The 20,805-nt window shown below is 48.6% G+C and overlaps 1 protein-coding gene across 3 annotated transcripts in view; it reads right to left on the bottom strand.

The window, feature by feature from the left end:
* The window catches only part of CSMD2 (CUB and Sushi multiple domains 2), a 795,490-nt gene that overhangs the window by 40,761 nt on the left and 733,924 nt on the right, over positions 1–20,805 (bottom strand). For all 3 annotated transcript variants that reach the window (XM_019512241.1, XM_019512243.1, XM_019512242.1), the window contains 5 exons: positions 19,133–19,321; positions 15,124–15,297; positions 11,311–11,493; positions 1,149–1,325; positions 409–588 (listed from right to left, as the gene is read on the bottom strand). In XM_019512241.1, the coding sequence (XP_019367786.1) occupies positions 409–588; positions 1,149–1,325; positions 11,311–11,493; positions 15,124–15,297; positions 19,133–19,321 (903 nt within the window). The remainder of the gene's footprint in view (positions 1–408; positions 589–1,148; positions 1,326–11,310; positions 11,494–15,123; positions 15,298–19,132; positions 19,322–20,805) is intronic.

Here is a 20,805-nt window from a genome sequence, read left to right as displayed (position 1 = left end):
AAAAAAGGGGGGGGGGGGGGGGCAATGGGGCTGTAACATATTACACAGCACCAGGATAATTTCAGAGTCAACAGACTCCTTGCGGGAGAGCTACATGAGTGTTTTTCTCTCTTAAACCACAATGCAGGCCATGCAGCAGTTTCTTTTGGGTCTGCTCCGCATATTGGCTTCCACCCCAACATAAACCTGTCCCCTCACACTGCTGAGTAATTACTCATGCAGGTCAATCCTACAGGAAAGATGGCCCAGTTGTCAGAAGACTAGCATGGGACCAAGGGGACCCCAGGAAAGTCACTTAGCCTCAGTTTACTATGAGTAAAATGGGGATAAGGTCCCAGGAGCTGCAGGAAGCGTGTGGCTTATAACTTAACATCTTTAGACATGTACAGTTGACAAAGCAGGCCTCACCCTTGCAGACAGGCTTGGAGCCATTCCAGGTCCGGTCTTTTGTGCAGGTCAGAGAGGATGCTCTGTCTGACTCCATCATGTAGCCAGGGGTGCACTGAAATACTACCGTTTTATTGTAGGTGAAGTCATTTCCTAGCCTAATGCCGTTGGCTGGCACACCCGGGTCACCACAGTTTATCACTGGGAAAGGAGAAGACACAGTCGTTACATTTCTGGTGCACACCACGTGGATGATACAACGGGCACATATTTTAAGATTGCGCCTTCTAACTCAAGACGTTTTCCTAACCTAGTTGTGGACTCAGGCAGCACCTTTCACTTGCAGATTAAAGGAGCTAAATGTACTCCATATATATGATGTACATCGCTGGCTTCTGAACTACGGCCTCATCAGTGCCTGCATGCCAAAGGGCAGGACTATCACATGTAAAGGCAGCCAAGAGAGAGTGGCCCCAGGATTCAGGACGGCTCACATCTGCTCATGAAGTTTATGATTGGAGACTGGGAAGACAAAGCAGAAGCCAGCGCATTCACTGCAGGAGGTGCTCAGGAGCCTCAAAGAGTTTGTGTGAAGAACGGTTTCGACTGGTGCTAGTTAATTTAATGGTCTTTCCCCTGTGCTTGTTGACACATCCAGTTCCCTAACTAGGTGTTTAGCATGCGCTCCTGGACAGCCTAGCCTGGGAGCCTCCCATTTATTATTCATCTCATCTTCCATGAACCCCGCTCCAGGCACCTACCTGTACACTCTGGAGTGGTCCCAGTCCAGGTCCCATTGACAGTACAGTGCCTGCTCAGCACCCCTGTAGAATAATACCCTTCCCGACACTGATATATAATGGAGCTGGAGAAAACCAAGCCATCATTAAACATGACTCTCGCGTTGCTGGGAGTTCCTGGGTTTCCACAAGATACAACTAAAAAAGCCAAAAGAGCCAAGTTAAAAAAAAGAAAAATGAACATCGCCCCAGTCTCAACAGAAGCAAACTGAGCTGCAGATACCTCTGGATTAATCAATGGAGCTCAAGATGTGTTGAGTCAAGTCCGCTTATTTTGCAGTACAAGAAAAAACATCTCAAGAACAATGGCCTCAATCGCTATGGCAAATGGCCGGGCAGGACCTCTTCCACATGCAGTGACTGGAAATCTGCATGAGGGATTCAGTGCCCTTGAAACCCTCTTACCTACAAAACACTTACCACATTGGCCTCAACCTGGGATTCAAAAAGGTACCCCAACCCCAAGAGCCAACATCCTTGTTATTAGTCTTATAGAGGGGAAGCCGGGACAGGCTTTCTGTCTCTTGATGCTGACCACTGCAGGCACAAGCTGTGCTAAGGTATGCAAACCCGATCTGAAATGTAGACACGCTGTGGACAAAATGGGGAGAACAGGGGCAGCTGGTAGCCAGAAGAGCCCAGGCAGTTCAGGGTCAACAGATTATTGCAATCTTTCACTGCTGATCTGAATCCAGCCCAGATGGGGGCCAGCCAATGCCAGGTGACATCTTTTCAGGGATCTATGGCCTGTGCAAAATGAGGTGCCACATCTGGAACTGGCTGGGCAGCAATTGGGTCAGCCGCTGCTGACAATAACCATCACAATATCACAATAATCTCAAAGAGAGGCCCAACTGGGCCATGAGTCATCCCATTTTTCACGGCATAGTCGTTAAAGTTCAGGGGAGAGACACTTCTGAGCACATAAATCTGGACCCTCATCTGTCTTGAAGCTCTAGTGGTGGTCTCAAATAATCTCAGAAAGTAGTCGACTGGACCAACCCCTGGAGCCCCAGGATCTTTAAAAAGTGCGGTAATCTGGGTCTGTATCTCTGGCTCGTTGCTGCTCTGAAAGCCAAGAGCTTTGCTGACTTCAAGGGAATCAAATCATAATGGCAGCCGCGCTCGGTTCTTGCTCGCATCTATCCAATTATGCTTTCAAATGGGGGAGAATATTGCGAGGATACAATTATAGGTTTGTCACTGCTCAAGTTTTATGTCTAAACTGCCTCGGTGCTGCTGCAATAAAAGGGCATCAGCCTAAGCAGTGGTACGTGCAGCCCTGTCATGACAAAATAAGCACCTGCAATAATTGCATCCAGCCCTCATTTACTGTGGAATTACAGTACATGAAAGAAAATCACATGAATCAATAAAAGGCTTAAACCGCTTGCCTCCAACTATTTGACAAGGAAATTCCCCCTTGGCAATGCACTGATGTCTCTCTGCCAGAGCATCCATTTGGGACTGTGAGATGCCTGCTCTCCTCACTCGGTTGCCTCCCCTTCCCCCCTCCCCGCCCATGAACAGGGCAACGGCATGCACAAAGGATGGGAATGCTGGCTGCTACCCTGCATGTGGAGAAGAGACCTGCTTACGGGACAAGAGGAATGCACCATGCACAGCTCAGCAATGCAGCAAGAGCATCCTTCTCCTTCCTTGTTCCTCAGTTTGCTGACAGCAGGTTAACATATGAGCTTGTCAGATGTGTATCTGTTTGGCAGGGGGAAACTAATAACCATTCTGGACTGTGCGTACAGACATTTTGCATGGCACTAAAATCACTCAGGGTGCTTTCTAGTTACAGATTCCCCATGCATTCAATGCTTCAGTGATACATGGTGTCATTTCCAGGAGATGCTTGTATAAAAGTCAGATTCTATCAACCCAGGAAAAGCTCTGGATTTAGTATTTCACTGTCCCATCAATGCACCAGCCTCTCTCTCACCCCGCACCTGTCCCATATATGTACCCGATAAAGCTGATGCAGCCAGTTCTACAATATTTATCACATGCCTGCTCCACAATTAATTGTGACTTTGGAAAAGGTTGCAATGGGAAGGGAGAAGAATGGTGCAATGTTCCAGCAGAGCTGGGCATGTGAATGTGGTGGTCTAATTCCAAGCTGACGTCAGCCACAGTTTGCCTGCTCTGGATATTAAAAAGGATGTAGGCTTTCTAACGCAAGCGATCAAACTTTCAAGCTGCATTTAAAATAAATTAGTACCCAGTCCCACAACCAAGGAGTGATCCAGGTGAAGAGTTCCTCCAGGCTTCGGTGTGAGTTGCAGGCATCATGCTGAACTGAATCCTGGAAGAAAATTGATTGGCACTGCCATTTGGATTGAATGCAGATGAAAAACAGACACCCTCCCCCCCCAACCCCTGCCCGCAGGGGAAAAGGGTATCAAGAAACCAAAGTGCCTATTTGGATCTTCTTGGACTTGTTTCTTCTTTTACACGTAAATATTTCAAGAGAGGATGCTCAGTTGCCAAAGAAAATGACAGATTTTAAAAAAAGAGGAAGTTTTGATCCTCAAGCTGCAGAAATGCTCCCGTAATTATGGGACCTGTGCACTGCGGCTTCCCAAAATGGGGAAGAACACCTTGAATGTAGCTCTAAATCATGCCTGCTGCTAATGGCCCCACAGAGACGGCAGTCAGGGATTGAGAGGGGGATGAGAAAGCCCTTGTCCTATCCCCTGTGCCATTGACCCCGGTGCATTGGCAGGAAGGTGGATTTGGCACCGGTTCTGCAGCACAACCAATCCCACTGTTGGGGGTGCAAAGCGTAGGGATCTTTGCTGGGAATGGGGTCCACTGGCCCCACTGCCTCTCCAGATCTGGGCTCATAAACCTGCGCGTGCCTACCTGAGGGCTCTGCAGACGATTGGAACTGAAAGGTATTTAACAAGCTCGTTCACCGTTCCCTCCTTACTGCTGATTTTTTTCGGGAACTTCCCTCAGCCGTGGCAAGCAAAATCAGATTGAGCTGTGCAGTCAATACCACTTTTGCTTTTTAGCAAGGATAATACAGCATTGGGCAGCGTGCGCTTCTATATAGCGCCATTCGGCGGAGGATCTCAACATGCTGTAACATGATTCGTGGATTCAGCTCGTATGGAAGGCATTCATGCACCAGTTTTAACATACGGTGAAAATTAGGGAAGGGCAGGTGAAGTCATTTGGCCAACATTGCATAATGACTCTGAGGAAGAGCTGGGAACTGAAACCAGGAGTCCTGATTCCCAGTTCCCTTCTCTACCAGAACACCCTTCCCACATGGAAAAATCCACATTGTTCCATGATTAAAATGAAACACCACTATATCTATATCTGTATATACTTCATTTAAATAGTTCACTGTGTTATATTTCATTGTGTAATACTTCCGTGCTTCATTTAAATCATGGAACAAAGTAGATTTGGGGTTAGTTTTTTTTTTTTAACCAAAAATTGGGGATTTTTTTAAATCAGAGAAAAGCAGGATTCCTGCTTATAACTAAATGATACACAAGGGAATGGCAAATAATAATAATAAAAAAAAACCACTGCAATCAGATTGCTTCAATCTCTTGGCTCCTTTTCTATTTCTTTACCAAAACTAAACAGGGTGCCTACTGCATTCTGATAGAGTCCTTCTTGAAGCCAACACCACAGATGGGGTTGTTAAATGTAATCACAATCGCTGCCAAAGATGACAATGGGGGAGACCAAGAAGAGAATTACAATAAGAAATGAGTGTTTCTTGGGCACTGAAAAGTAAGATCTGGGGCTTGGGAGGGGAAAAATCATTCTCACTTGTGGCATTTTGGACTGGTGGGAAGATTCACTCAGGGACTGGGGAATCCCAGCATGTAAAATAAAACAGCTAAAGTCAGTCTTGCCCAGCAAGCCTTTCCACGATGCATGCACTTAGCCTGGGGGGGGGCACGGGACAGGCATAATGTTGGAGGTCCGGCTGCACACCTGTAGAGGGGCTGCCTACATTGCTCTCCTGCCTTTGGGATGCCCCTACCCATCCCCATGGGGGTGGCTGGGGAGCGAGGGGGCCGTTAGCTCTGCCCTCTCGCCTAGTAGAAAGGAAGCAGTACCAGGAAAAAGAATCCAGATTAAAAACACCCCCCGCCCCCCGCCGCCCTCAAAACAAACCCCATCCAATCTGGAAGTCCCCTAAGATGCACCTAGGGACCAGGAGTTTCAAGAGCTCAGAACCAAAACTCAAAGCTAGGCTGGTCCTTGCAAGCTGAGTGCTGGGCTCTGTGTAGTGGGAGCTCAGCACTTGCAAATCTGGCCCTAACAAATTTGGCTACGGCTGTGGTTTGGAAGCCGGAGCCTCTTTCAGCATTTCATTGCTTTCGCTCTCTGCGATCAAGTGGAGAGCAGGTTTGATTGCTTTCCACCTCTTAAAATTGCAGTTATTAAATCAGGATGACTATTAATCAAGGGTGACTTCGAAACAAAGGCAAGTGGGAGCATAGCTCCTGCGATAGCAGGCTTCATCAGCCGGCAGCGTTATGTCCTGGCTTCCCGGTTCTTTTTTTTTTCTCAACGTGCAAATGAGTTTTGACTCTTGAGGGGGTGTATGTGTGTGTCCGCATCCGTGTTTGTGTGTGTCCATGTGCGTCCATGTGTGCGCGTGCATGTGTGTTGTGGAGCCAGGAGATTTATGTGCCTGATCTGGGCGTGGAATAGAGGCCATGCTTGGAGCAGACCTGGGAAGTGATGGATTTCCGTGCGTGCTACTTCTTCTTGGTTCAGGACTAGGCATTGTGTAAGTAAAGGCAAGTGATGTTTTGAGCACGCCCAAACCCTACTGCACTGATTCATCCTCTATTAGGAAAAACAAGCCACGAAAGCCCTGGGAATCCATGACCACTCAAGCAAAGGCAGCATTGGCCGCGTCAGAACAGCCGGCGAGTAGCATCTCTTTACTTATTACGCAGGCTTCAAAACCCCGTCTGCCCTGCCGGGTGAATTCCATCAAATCACGCAGAGCACCTGCAGGTACCAAAACAATGAGGTCCTTTCCTTCACAACTAGTGGCATTTTAAAAATGTCTGTGATCACAGAACTAGAAGTGCATCCATTCCCCTGAGGAAGAGCAACAAAGCTTCCCCTTCTTTCCCTTGCAGAGCTGTTTGCTAAGCAGGGCTCCAGTCGAGGTAGTATGTAAACAGAGCGGTCCCACGCCTCCCCCCGGTCTAATCCTTGCAGACAGACTCATTCTTCTGGGTTTTGCTGCCATTCACAAGGCAGGCTGAAATGCTTTCCCAACTGTGTCTGACCTATCAGGCCAAATCCACTATCGGAATAAGACGCAGCCAAGCACCCTTGGGGGTCTTAGCGCCTTTGCTCTGGGGACGGTCTTTGCCATGCTGTTTAAATTAAACAGCAACCTACAGGCCACCAAATGCGTAGGGAGCAGAAAAAAAAAAGAGGAGTGGGAGGGGGAAATCCCCATCACCAAACATATCCTCAGGATGGGGGCCACTTTTTACTCCCGGTGCACTGTTTCAAACAAAACGCCTCTCTGCTTAGTAAACAGGGAAACAGCAGCCAAGGCCCCCGCTCCTCCTGGATGCAGTTGCTGCTGAACTCATCTAGTGCAATAATAAACATTATAGATGCAAATGGTCCATTCAGCTTTTCCACGCGACACGGGGAGGGGAGGAGGAATATAAAAAGCTGGGCTGCATCTAGCGATGCAATTGTGCCTTCCATTGTGAAGGGAAATCAAAAGCCTCCCCCACTCTTGCTTTTGCGTCTGCTCAGACAGGAAGATGACGGGGGAGGGCAAAGAAAAAAAAAAAGCAGGCTTTTAGGATTTCATTTACATTTTAAAACTTGCTGGAAATTAAAGCTAAATGAGGCTTGAAATCTGTGATCTCAGGAAGCTGGAGAAGCTGGGCGTAGTGGATCCAATGCGGCTGGAGCGCCACGAAACACGCTAAGTCCTGAGGAGTTCCAGCACCTGCTGATACTTTTGCTTGGACGATTGCACCCCGTTTTGTCCCTTTGGGGACCAATTTTGTGTCCCCCCTCCTCAATCATTCTTCACCTCTTTTTCTCCTGAATTTCCAAGTAGCTGGAAAGCCCTGAAGAGTCACAAGCGAGTCAGTCCTGAGGCTGCTGCGACCCTTGGGGCACCTTAGATGCTGTAACAAAGCAGGGAAATAAAAGGCTCCTTTTCACCAGGGAGATCTGGAGCCAGGTCTGCCACACCTCTCTTTCAGAAAGTTGCACTGCAGCAAAGCCTGTGCCGCAGGTGCCTCGATTTCAAAGCAAAGCGCACATTAGAACTGCTTCATCCTGCGTGGAATGGGGAAGCAACGCCTTCCTTTTCCCCTCCTTCCTTTTCCCCTCCCATCTCTTTGGACTGTCAGCTGCATTGGGCTCTCACTACACATGTGTGTGTAATGCCCGGCCCAGCAATCTCAGCTGGGACCTCGAGGTGATCCTGGAGTATATGCACGCTCTGGCAGCAGCAGTGCAAAGCTCCTCTGCAGCACAGCTCTGGCAGAGCACTAGCAGAGCCTTGCTGTGCACAAGGGGCAGAGTGGTTTGAGCCATGCCCCCATCACTCAGCTGCATTAACAAGGAGGCCAACTAATGCACAAGGGCTTTCTGCGCAGCAGACCCAGGTCCAATCAAGACTGTCCTGGGACTCCTCCATGCTTATTTTTGCATAGCAGCTAATTTGAAGGTAACAATTTCCCCTTGCTCCCCAGGCAGGATGGAACTGATGACCCTTAAGCCGCGGCAGGATTGATTATGCTTTCTGTGCCCGGCTAGCAGGTAAGTGCCACGAGTCAGGGGGAGAGAGGCACTGAATGGCTGTGTTGCCGTGCTGGAGCTTTCTCTGGTCTGACACTGAATGGGGCTCCCAGGGAGACTTCCATTCACTCAAATTGAGTAATGCAGAAATACTGAAGGGGAGATGCAATTTAGCAGGTTTTTAAACATGATTGGTCCTGATTTGGGGCTATGAAACATACTAATCATTCTGATTCATACCACGCCTCTGAGACCTTTAATCACTAGTATTTTTGGTGGGTTTTTTTTTTTTAAACACAGAAAGAAATATGGAACTTGGGGGTTGGAGCAGGCAACCGCCTGTAAAGCCCTGTCTGGTTGAACTGAGGCCTGGATGTGGATAAGTGGAAAAGTGGGCAGACATATGGATAAGGCTTGGGTAGGAAGCAGAGAAAGGGAGCGCATCTATACAAGATGATTTACTGCGGAGCTGACTAATTAGTTCCATAATAAAGCGTCACTGTCTACATGTGAGATGCTATTAGGCTGAACTAAACTAATTAACTCTGCTATAGGATAGTGCTGCCTGACACAAGTACTATCCTACAGTGGAGTTATTTAATGCACCGCAGCCTATGTGTAGATGCATGAATGCTGTGTGCCCCCGGAGGCTGGGGGGTGCACAGTGAGCTCCCGCAGGCAGCGGCAGCAGGGGATGGGGGTGTCAGCAGTGAGCTCCTGCAGATGGCTGCAGAAGTGTTGGCGGCGGTGGTGTGGGGGAGAGGTGGCAAGTGCTGACCAGTGGTCAGCGACCACCTGCAGACGCCACCAGCAGCAGCCCGCGGCTATCGGGGACTGCCTGCAGATGCCACTGGCAGCATCAGGAGTGCTTTGTGCAGGGGGTGCACCGCAAAGCTCAGGGGGTGCATGTGCACCTGCATGCACCCCCTATGCATCACCAATGTGTAGATGGCTATGGGGCTAGCTTGGGCATGATGGTGCTACAGTGTGGGAGCTGCCTGCTAGCTAGTCCCACACTGTAGCACCCTTATGCCCCAGCCAGCCCCCCACAGTACGCTGAGCCAGGCAGACACAGCTCCGGGCTGGCAGGCTGACCTCCTGGGCCCTCTGCCAGCTGGGACTGCGTTACCCCAGTTCAATGTGCTGCAGTGCCAGGCGCACGTATAAACACTGTGCCTGGGAACAAGAAACTCTGGCACAAATTGCACTGAACTTTAGTGCTTTGCATTAAAAGCACATGTAGACACATTCAGGGCTGGTGGTTCAAGTCCTGGGTTCAAATCCTGACTCATGTCTTAAGTGACAGTGAGCCAATGGCCTCAGTCTCAGTGACCCTGTGTCTCACCCCCAAAGTCAGATCTGCAATAGCACGGGGGTGGGACATGGGTGGAAATGCGGGTCAGGATTGATGAGCCCTGGCAGAGCTGCATGTGGGAAGCCAAGCCTGTGACAGTCTAGGGTTTGATTAGCTGGGCTTGCTGCAGTTCTGGACTGTGATTCACTGGCACTAGGAATCTGGGGCTAGAGGAGATGACTATTTTTGGTGTCAGGATTAAGATCTGGAAAAAAGAAAGTGTGTGCATTGATTGCATAACACCTGCCCAAGCTCTACCAGTGCTATTAGCTCAGCCCCATCATCTGTCCTGAATTCACTCACTACAGCTAAACAACGCTATAAATACCTCTGCCAGAAAGTTGAATCCAACACTCAGAGAGTACAGGCCTAAGAATACCTTGTCAAGCACACATCTTGCTATGAATACAAATGACAGAGACACAGCACACTACTCATTGTAATTTGCTTTCCTATGCCGGCTGGCGGGCACCTAACATTAAGCAGCTATGTTATAGGCATGATGTTACTAGTATTCATAAAGCTGTGTTTAAAAAAAAAAAACCCTGCTGCTTAAATCGATTTTCCAGTAACTTTTTTATCTAACGGGTTATTTATCCTGGGATTCACACACACAGCCCCACCCCATCCTCTCCACCAAAGAAGAAAAAAAAGCCCATATAAACACAGAAAAGAAAAAACAAAACAAAACCTTGAGACCCCCAGTGTATTAATAAATGAAATGCAATGCCTTTCCAATCAAGGGCTGCATCAATTCAAAATAAATTTCCAGTTCATTTGCAAACTCTCACCATCTCTGAGCTTGCAAATCAGCTTAAGAGAGACATTCACTCAGGCCTCCTCATTTTGTCCCTGGGTTTTTTTTCTTTCCGATTGATTTTTAAATACTTCTGTAATAGTGACCATCAACAGAGCAGCTCAGAGGTAGATGGCTTGGGGTTTATTAGGCTGCATTTGGGGGGAGTGCTCCCTATTTCTTCAAATAACAAGTGTCTGTGTGTGTGTGTTAATTGTTTTATTAGGGTTTTTTTTTAAATTTGTATCGTGCCGCTTAATGTAAGTCGCTCTTGAGATGACTAGCTCTGGGTGGAACAAAAGTCCCAGGCAATGGATATGGCTCTCTGTGTTGAACCATCTCCCCTAAATGATTAATCAGTCCATGACACTGGATTTGGAGAAGCAAACGTCAGAAGGGATCATTACAACAGACTGGTCTGACCTTGGCAGGACACAGCCTGGAAAAATTTAATCCAGAGATTCCTATTTCAAGCTCAGTAATTTGTGAGGTATGAATGCTGCAGATGAACAACCCTGAGGATCAGTGCCTTCAGACCAGAGGACTCTCTCTAGCTCAGGGGTGGGCAAAATGCAGCCCGGGGGCCGGATGCGGCTCACCAGGCCACTCTATCCGGCCTGCAGGGCCCCTAAAAATTTTTGAAAATTAATATTTAGCTGCCCCTGGCTGCCTGTCATGCAGCCCTCGAGGGCTTGCCAAAACTCAGTAAGTGGCCCTCCGCCCAAAATAATCACCTGCCCCTGCAGCTCATGCCTGAGCCCAGATGTTCAAATGAATCTGAGCATCGTGGGTCTCCCATGACACCCTCCGAGGGCACGTAGCCTGCAGATCTGCCGCTGGGTATGGAAGAGAGTCGCTTCCCTTCTGCAACCTGCTCCCTCTTTTCCACTGGGAAGTTGTCCTTTGGGATGCATCCTCCAAGCCCTCTCAAGGCGTGCAATTATGAACCACTGTTCTCCTCCCATCCCCACCATTTGCAGGGGAAACCCTGGATCTGGCTTATGAAACAGGTGCTTTTTGCAGCGTCACACTGGCCTCGCTCAGTAGACTGAGGAGGAGGTCAGCTTTGCCCCCACCTGCACGGCTAGGGGAACAGATGGTGTTTGTAAGACCCCTGCCCTTTCCGCACGGCAAGGCTGGGCACAGCATTGCTCTGATTACACTCGATGGGCGCCTGGAAAGGAGACGAGCGATACCTTCACATTCTGGCTGGGTGCCACTCCAGGAGCCGTTGGCTTGACAGATCCTCTCCGAGGAGCCCCGTAGCAAATAGCCCGGCTCACAGCTGAATCGAACCATGCTATCCACGCCAAATTCATCCCCCAGTCCGATGCCATGGGATGGGATCCCTGGGTCACCACACACTCCCTGGCTGCCTCCTAATGAAGAGAGAAGAAAAAACGCCATCAGCCACCGAGTTGTGGGTAGAAGTACAGGCCTTGGTCCTGGCCACTCTGCCCTCGTCCCCTGACAGAGAGAAGTCCTAAATCCTGTAGAAGCAACTGCCATGGAGTTACCAGTCCATGAGTACTTCATCACCTTAACCCATTTATCTGCTGCAAGTAGAGCATCAGGTCTCCAGGTGGCAATGGACCATCCGGTAGCCCGAGGCACCTAGCAGCACCCATGGACTTGATTTGGGAAGAGGGAAAGCCACCTACTAACTCATCTACCTCCATTCCCTGCCAGCTTTGGGCTAGATGTTTACTAGTGTTTTGCCCAGTCTATTATCTTTTGATACTCCTACATGACAGCCCACATTAGCTTATAGCCTGTTGGTTTCTCCCTTATATCCAGTTTTAATATTCCCCTCTCAGTTTTATTTTTCTGCTCGTAGGGATTCCCTCAGGTACCATGCAGCAGAACAACAGACTTGCAGTGAGCATCAAGATCCCCACCTCTGCCCTCCCTGCTCCCCAAATGGTGCCAGGGCTCTCAACCGGGAACTAGTCTCACGCATGTCAGCTAAGCTACCTTGCAGCCCTGACAATGCCTATGTAGTTGCAGGTCTCTCTCTACGGAAAGGTTGTTGCATTGCACCCATCACCACAGTATGTAGGGAGAAAATTCCCCCATCCTTGAGATCTGTACCATGCACCTCTTAGTTGAGCACAATGATTCTCAGCCAGGATGCCAAGGCACCCTGGGGTGCTGTGAGCTCCTTTGAAAGGTCCTACAAGGTGCGAGGAGATAAGGGAGGTGTGAGGAGATAAGTGCATGCTCAGGCTCTTCCCTCTACAAGAATATACGTTGTAATAAAAAAAATTAGTTATTGAATCAGATGCTGCTCAATTGTCAACAATTCTGGACTCAATTCCTTGAGTCTATAAAAAAGGCTGAACATCTTGGATCTAGCACACTTGCTGGTCTTCTGCATGGACTATGTGTATGTGTGTGCACACAGAAGTGCAAGTGTATGCACATGCCTGCAGAAATGTTGACCTGGGTACTTTGTGCCTTTGGGAGCCCATTGCTTTTTAAGCATATGCAAAATCTGGTCCAGTTATTCCAGAACATCGAGATGGAGTCCTAGCCAGATGCAGACACTCTCTGCAGCAGCTGTTCAGGCAGCAAGGGGTTTGTTCGGCGGCATCGGTCATGTGGGTGGCTCCTCTCCATGCCGAAATGCAAGGTTCAGAGCCACCTCCGCAAGCCCTATCATTCTTGCCGAGCAAGGAGCTGCTGGCTTTGCGGCACAGGAGCGCAAGGGATCCAGCTGAGAAACATCCGCTGGTACAAGTTGTGAACCCTCGTCACTGTTGGCTGAAAGTCTGGGGGGACCCGAGGAGGGAGACAGCTGAAAAGGATGCCTCCCAGGGGCTCTTTGAGAGCATGCTGGAGTGCTGCCTGCTCCATCCTGCTCAAGCTGAGCCTGCCTGTTCTTGGCTTTCTCTGCTAATGATCTCTGAAAATGCATCAGCCCCAAGCCAAGGAAGAGCATTTCAGCTCCTGCAGTTATCACTGAAGCCCCTGGCTCCTGAGCCGCCTGCCTTTCCCTGCAGTTACAGGCTGCACAGTATTATGCCTGATACAGAAAATAATGAAGACATTTGCCTTCTAGGGAAAGGCTTATTTTGAAAGGAGGGCAGGGGGAGAATCTGGGCTCCCTGGTTGCCTTCAGCGGTGACTTACTTCAAAGTGGTTCGTTCTGATTTACGAAAGCTGCAGTCACAATTAACAGACTCCCTGCATGTGGTAGAAAAGCTGTTTCGGAAGCATTTGGGGTTGAATTCTGGCATCACCCCCAGCTGCAAAGAGGCTATGATAGCACTGACGGGGAATCTCTCCAGCAGACACTGGCACTCTATGGCATCCTCTAATTTCGGTCCAAGCTCCAGGGTGTGCCAGGCACAGCAAAGCATCATACTGCGCAGGAGAATCACCATTATAAGTCTCAGTTTGCCTTTCTGATCATGAGAGCACAGGCACAAGGAAAGGGCCCGATGTTTGCACCTTGTGTTCTCGACCCACCCTGCAAGGAGAATGGCAGTAACAGTAAGTGCACGCCTGGGCGGCTGGGCGATGTTTGACTCATGTCGTGCTGCCCCGACTGGCTCCGAATCTAAGCACAGAGGAAAGGACTCTCAGAAGTGATGGGCTAGCTTTGTTTCCTCTGAAACCAGTAGCAGGCTCCCACCTCTTTGTCTTCAATGGACAGGCTCAGTTCAGTGATGAGCATTTCTGAAAACCCAAGCAAAGTTTCAAGGAAAAAAGAAGGTGGGGGGAAAACATGACCCCGAGAAGAAACCTTTCCAAGTGGCTATGAAAAATGGTTTGGTGGGCATGTCTTCCATGGCTAATGATGTCTCCTCTATGTATTGTCTCCCCTTTAAGATGCAGTCTACATTTGGTCAAGCCGATCTGCTACATCTAAAAGAGGCAGAATTAAACAGTAAGCCTTCACCTCTCTCTCGATTCCTGTTCCACCTGCATCTGGCTTTCAAGGGTGCCCAGAAGGGAACAGGCTTGTTACTGAGCTCTTCAAGTTTCTCAGCACCTTCAGCTCCACCAGTGGATCCGTTGCTTCCAAAAGTTAGGAGACTTTGATACGGATCCGGAACAAGACTGGCAAGGAAGATTCCCACCTCTGTTCCCCTACCCCTGTGCACCTCCTTGTGTGTCGTGCTTGCTTATTAGGACATTTCACAGTCTGGATTGAAAAAACCCTGGTCCAGATTTGCTGAAAAGGTTGGTTCCCATGCAGACTAAGCAATGCCATCCAATTTCGGAAAAAAAACAAACCAACCCGTCCGCCCAGGAATACCATGCTGGAACCTGCTGGCTACTGAGGGTCTCTGTAAATCCATCTCCCATTTTGGGGACCAGAAGAAGAGCTGAGATGTTACGGGACAGCTGGCGTCTATTATGGACACCGAGCCTTGGCAGATCCATTTTGCAGGCTCGCATCTGCCCAGGCCAGATGCAGGACAACCCTGTATAAGCACAATGTCAAAAGTGATGAACAGCACAGCAGAGTTGCATCCTGCATTAATGAGAGAGCCTCTGCATGGTGCCACCTGGCAGGTGGCAGCCCCTCCAAGGGAGCTGTGCCAGGAAGGCTTATTTGAATTCATGAGAAAGCCAGCGAGAACCTGGGGTTATAAGGCGAGGAGCTATTTGTGAGTACGTCTCCTCCCCCCAGCTACAGCCTCCTGCATGGAAGCACAGTAGGAGCCATTAAACAGTAAATAGTACTCCGCAGTGTTGATTCTCCCTGGGTATTTCTTACATTTAGAACATCCTTTGTACTGATTTATTCCGCCTGTGCTGCAGGGGAAAGTTTACTCTTTAATGGCACTCTCCATCCAAGGTGCAGGAGCCTGGAGAGATGAGCTGAGAGTTCGGCATGATCCAGAACTGTCCTATTTGAAAGGCCTCTTGGCTTCTCTTAACCAGCTCAGCTAAAAAAAAACCTGGAATGAAAGTGTTTCTGAGCAATCCCTTATGGATGTGCAAGGGAGTAGAGGGTCATCGAGCCCAACCCGTCCCATATCTTCCCACCCTCTCACCTGAGCAGTGAGGAAGAGAGCCGCTCCAGCGCCCATCCAGCTGGCACATACGGGTCGAGTTGCCAGTCAGAATCCGCTTCCCCAGGCAGCTGTAACGGACCACGGAGCCGACCGTGTGCTTATCCCCCGAGATCTGGGCATGGGGTGGGGACCCGGGGTGGCCACAGGAGACCACTGAAATGAAGAGACAGGCATTATGGCTTTGGTCATTATCAAACTGTCTGAGACAGGTGTTCAGAGGAAGATACAGGGGGCTCGGGGTACAGAGGAAACACCACCTACTTGCACCCCCAGAAGGGAACTTGCATGTACAGACTTATGAGCCAGGACCCTCAGCTGGTATAAATGGGTTTCACTCCACTGAATCAACAGATCTTCATTGCTTTATATCAACCAAGGCCTGGTCCCATGTGATCTGAGCATGGCTAGACCCTTACACGCTCAAAATAGCTCTTTCCTAGTGCTTGACTCCGGTACACGAGAGCAAATGTCTCCCGCAAGCAGTTCCACTGATTTCAGTGGGGCTAACCATATAAAAATGGGCAGAGCGTCTGGGCCAGCGTCATGCAAGCAAATGCCCAGCACGCAGCAACAGCGAGACACTTCCCACGTTCCTTCCAAAATTCATCCCTTGCAAACAGTGAGTATTTACACGCACAAACACATGCGTGCACGCATGCACATCTCCCCTGGCGGCGCAGGATTCTGCCAGCACATGCCTGTATTAGATGTAATGTCACACCTGATGAAATTCATCTGGCAGCTTCTGAGCGCTGCTCACCCTAAGACTGCTAGTAAAAACACCGTTAACAATAATTAATTGGTTTATTTTAGCTTTGCAATCAGAGTGGATGCAGCTTGGCTGTTGACAAACAAGTTGACAGCTCTAATGGCTATTAAATATGATCTGATCGGAATGATTCTCAATGCCAAGGCCATATGCCATTATAATTCCTGAAGGGAAATATCAGCTGCGGACCCATTCTTGCCTTTACTAGGTTCTAAAAATACAAATAACGACATTAGGTGGAATGCATGATGTATTCTTCAATAAAAGAGAAGAGCGCGCCAATGTTTGCGTATGTGGGCGTTGAAAGATACTGCCAGGGAGCTGCGACTACAACCAAGGACATTTTCAAAAGAAATGGGTTTGATAGCTGATGCTTAAACGCAAAATGTAACTAACAATTTAATAACTGATATTCCAGCAGATACACTTCAGCTCAAAATCCGCGGTGATACTGCAGCGTTTCAAGGATTCAGTAGAGGTTTTGCAGAACTTCCCTTTGATGTGCTCAACTTTGCTCTTGTGCACCTTATTTATCACATCAGCTCTCCCACCCCTTAAGGAACCACAGCTCTTTTTAATTCCTCTTCTCAAATACTCCCTGGCTAAAAATTCCCAAGCCAGAATGGCCTACATTTTACAGAGGGACTAAATAATGTGTGCGCCCACTTTGAGACTTCTTAAAAGGCGGCCGACTTTCAGCAAGTCCCAAGCACTCCTCCTCTAAAAATCAGGCCCCATTAAGGCACCTCAAATTCGGCACCCCAAAATTAAGGCATCAGTTAGTTATTCTGACAAGAATCAAGCTCATAAATCCAGTCAGCCACCTATGAAAACTGGCCTGATTTTCAGAAGATGGTGAAAATACTTAGACACGCCTCTGAAGTTAATGGAAGTTAATGGAAGCTGTTCAAGACGCAACCTTTTTTTTAAAAATAGGTCTCATCGTTTTAGCTGCTGAACACTGGCTGGAAGGATTCTGACTTGAGGCACCTGAAAGGTTTTTAAATGGTAGCTCATTTGTTCAAGAGGTGCTAAGGTATGTGGTTATCACTTGCCAATTTTCCCTGGCTTGTGCGGGGTGCTGTGAATGCGCAATGGTGACATGCTGGGAACAGAGGAAAAGAGAAAAAACGTGCCAAAAACTAGTTGTTTGTGACTGGGTGTGGACAGGAAAATAAAGAAAGGAGGATTGAGGCTTAGGAACAGCAAGGTGGATTCAACGTGGAGGAGCGAGGGAGGGGATTCAAACTATCCTGCTCAGCTTCCGGCTGCTTGACATCTTTGTCACGCAATGTTCAACCTCTGAACAGCAGAGGTACCGGTTGCCCTGAGAGGAGATCCTAATTATTTTACTTTTTGTACGTGACACGGGGTTGAATCCTCATTCAATTCAATAGGTTTATAAATTTTAAACTTGAGGAGGAATGCAAACACAAAACCCAAGAAACGTGGCTTGTCTCTAATCAGTACATTTCCCTGCTGTGTTAGGCTCCCACCCAAAGGCCCCCATAGTAGCATCTCTTCCTTGAGATGTGCTGCTGTTTTCAAGGAAAATCTCTTGGGTATATGATAAGAGCTTAAACTGGAAGGTATTATCTAGCTGTGCAAGGAAGTGCATTTAAACAGGGGTTGTTTCTTGGGTTGCTTGAGCTGCTGGAATGACCAGGAAGCAGGGGGAGCAGTTCATGACACATTTTTCTATTTAATGCATTGATTTTCTATTTAATGCTTTGACTATTTGGGAGCTCCAAACTGGAGAGGATTAGGTATGTACAGCACTGATGACATTTTCTCAAAATCAAATCCAGCCTCTGCTGAAGTCAATGCGAAGACTCTGAGTTGAGTCTGGTGCCGAGCGCGCTATGGCTTTGGGGCTAAAACACCAAACTGGGATACAGGGCACCTGGTTTCTTGTTCTTGGCTGTGCCACTGGCCTGCTGGGTGACCATGGGCAAGTGGTCGCATCTTAGTGCCTCAGTTTCCCCATCTGTAAAACAGGGATAATGACACAGCCCTTGTTTGTAAAGCAGTATGAATATAATATTGCTACTACCAGTATATGACTGCATCCCAGCTGTCAGAAAAGCATGAATAATTTCTATCTATCAAGAGTTTCCTCCAGGGTCTCCAAGTGCTGAAGGGAGAAGAATGCTGTACGATGTGAAGTCTGCTGTTGCTATTATAAAATGTTTTCCTTAATTTGGGTTTTACTTTGTCAAGTTTACAAACATTAATCTTTGGAGTTACATAGACTTCACGGACCCGCTATACTTTTGAAGTGACAGCCGTGTGTGTGCGTGCGCTTCTGGGTGCTTATGCATGCCTGTGTGCATGTGCATACTATGCTGTGGGGTGCATGGTTGCAAAAGAGCTTTCTAATATCTGAGCTCTCTGTGTGTGTAGGGCAGAGCAATGGCACATCACAGAGCACATTACTAAGATGGGTGTTTTGATGAGTTGTAAGCAGCGCTGTTACCATCTCAGAACCACGCAGCTGAGAGTTTCTGTCTGTTAAATCAAATTGTTCCCTTAATCCAAGCCTTTGCAGAGAGCCTCAACTTGCTCCAGCATGCTCACGGTTACAAATGAACGTAACAAACTGAAAGGCAGAGAGCATCAAGGATGCTTTAAGGAGGAGGAAAAAGAAATATCTAAGGCAAGAGTCAAGAAGCGAGTCCTCTGTAACGTACATTTTGAAACAGAATAAAGGCGATGAGGTTGTGTTTATTCTGGTTCTGCACTGACATTTCCTTTCTCTGAAGACATGTAAGTGAGTGGGTGTGTGGGAAGTTCAGATGTGTGCGAGCAGTACTAAATCTGCTGTGTCCTTCGGCTGGCTAATTACATGCTGCTTTTCTATAAATTCCCTCTGTGGTATCTGCCGGAGAAGTGATGCTTCTCTTTTCCTCCTACGATATTGTTGCTGGAGCAGAATGGGGTCAGCAAAGCTCAAAAGGTGACTGCCTTTCATCAGTGGGTGAAACGATCCCTATGTAATCTAATCTCTCGCCAGACCATATATTTTCCCCTCGGTAGGCATGATCTGAAGCTCAGTGAAGTGGATGGAAAGACTGCCATTGACTTCAAAGGGCTTTAGCTCGAGTCTTATATATAAAGATACAGATATACTATCGCTCAGTTCACAAGCAACAGGAGTCCTCGAAGAGGAGAAGCTGCAGCAATGCTCGAAGCAAAGGGGTATTGCTCTGAACAACTTACAGAGACACTGAGGGAGGGGCCTGTCCCAAGTGCCATCCCCCTGACAGGTAAGTACATGTGTGCCCAATAAGTAATATCCATGGCTGCACTGATATGAGACAGTTGTTCCAAAGCTGAATCTGTGAGGCCCACTTGGCTGCACTTGACGGATGCTGTTTTCCAGGTGCCCGGGGTCAGTACAGTTTACAACTGCAAACAGATAACAGGAAAAAAAAAATACAGAACAAAGGGTGTAACAAATAACAAAGGACTCTCCAGAACGAGGGGCAGAAAGGGGGACAGCTCTCAAGTCACGCGTCCCACATTTGGTTTCTGCTTTCTTCCCTTCGTTCTTTTTTTTTAAACAAGCAAGCAAAAGAGTTGGACATTTAAGGGGATAATCCTCCAGGCCCAGATCCTGCCATGTGCTGTGCACACTCACTGCAGATTCGGGACCTCCACCGCCCCAGTTAGCACCCGGGTGCAAAGAGCAGCCTGTCCCACGGGTGTAGCAGTATTGGCAGAGATACCGGGCTGATGGACTACAGAGGAAGGGAGGTGCAGGGACAGGAGGGAGGGGGTCGGTGAAGTGAATTTTAATGCTGGCACTCAAGGAAAAGCTCTCAAAGTGGGGAGGGGGGTGAGGGATGTCAGAGATGCGAATGGGATGGATCTTCCCCTAGCCTGGGGAAAACTGGTGCAACCCCATGGACTTCAGCGGGACTGCCCTCATGGACACCAAACTTTATAGCTTTTTCCACCCCTCTCTTGTTTGCAATTCACAGTTCAATAGGTTGAAGGGTGGTGGAGACAAGGGAGTCCAAATCCCTTGGAAGCCAATATCTGCTCTGGGGTTAGTGGGCACAGGTCCCCCCCGGCCAGCAACAGCGGTGCGGGTGCCAATTTAAGCCCCTCTCATATGTTCCCATTCAGCTGCTAAAAGCTGTGTGTTAACTTGCTCCACTTCAGCTGGATGTTGGGAACCTGGAGCAAGCCGAGATGGCACCAGCAAAAATGAAGTCTCCTTTTTTTGGATGACTGTGTGTGGCATTTATACCATTTCATCAGCAATGCCCCCCCTACCAGCATTGCTCCCCCTCTGTGCATCCCAGGTCTGCTCCTCTGCCACCTCAATGATGCTGCAGCAGCTGCTAGCTTCACCAAGCAGGAAAAATGCAGCATGGTTGAAGCTGGTGAAGGCATTTTTGGGGGCTGGATAGTCCACCAGTGTTAACTGGTGGAGTTCTTCCGACGCCAAGATCCTGACACAGCGTTGGCATTGACGGAGCTGCACTGATTTACATCAGTGGAGGAACCGGCCCACTGTCCGGAGCTAGAGATCCAATGAGAAGAAAGGGCTACGCAGAGGACTGGCCTGTCCCTGAGGGTGGAGGTTACCATTCCCCAAACGCAGGAAGGGTGGGGGGATTAGTCCCTCATCTCTTTAGCCCCACATCTCCGTGGACCCTGGAGATCTACCACTCCATTCCCCTCCTAGCACCAACCCTCTTGGAAGAAACTGGGGCATCCAAGCCCTCCAGGCCAGGAGGTTAGATGAACATCTTGCTGGGGTCGTTTGACCCCAGTACTCTTTCCTGCCATGGCAGGGGGTCGGACTAGATGATCTGCTCAGGTCCCTTCCGACCCTAGAAACTATGAAACTATGGAACAAGTGTCTCGGGGGAGATGACTTA

Source organism: Gavialis gangeticus, unplaced genomic scaffold (assembly GCF_001723915.1).
Source record: "Gavialis gangeticus isolate Ggan-Ray unplaced genomic scaffold, GavGan_comp1, whole genome shotgun sequence".
Lineage (NCBI taxonomy): Eukaryota > Metazoa > Chordata > Crocodylia > Gavialidae > Gavialis > Gavialis gangeticus.
Note: the sequence above shows the minus strand (reverse complement) of the source record. Positions and strands in the feature narration are given on the sequence as shown.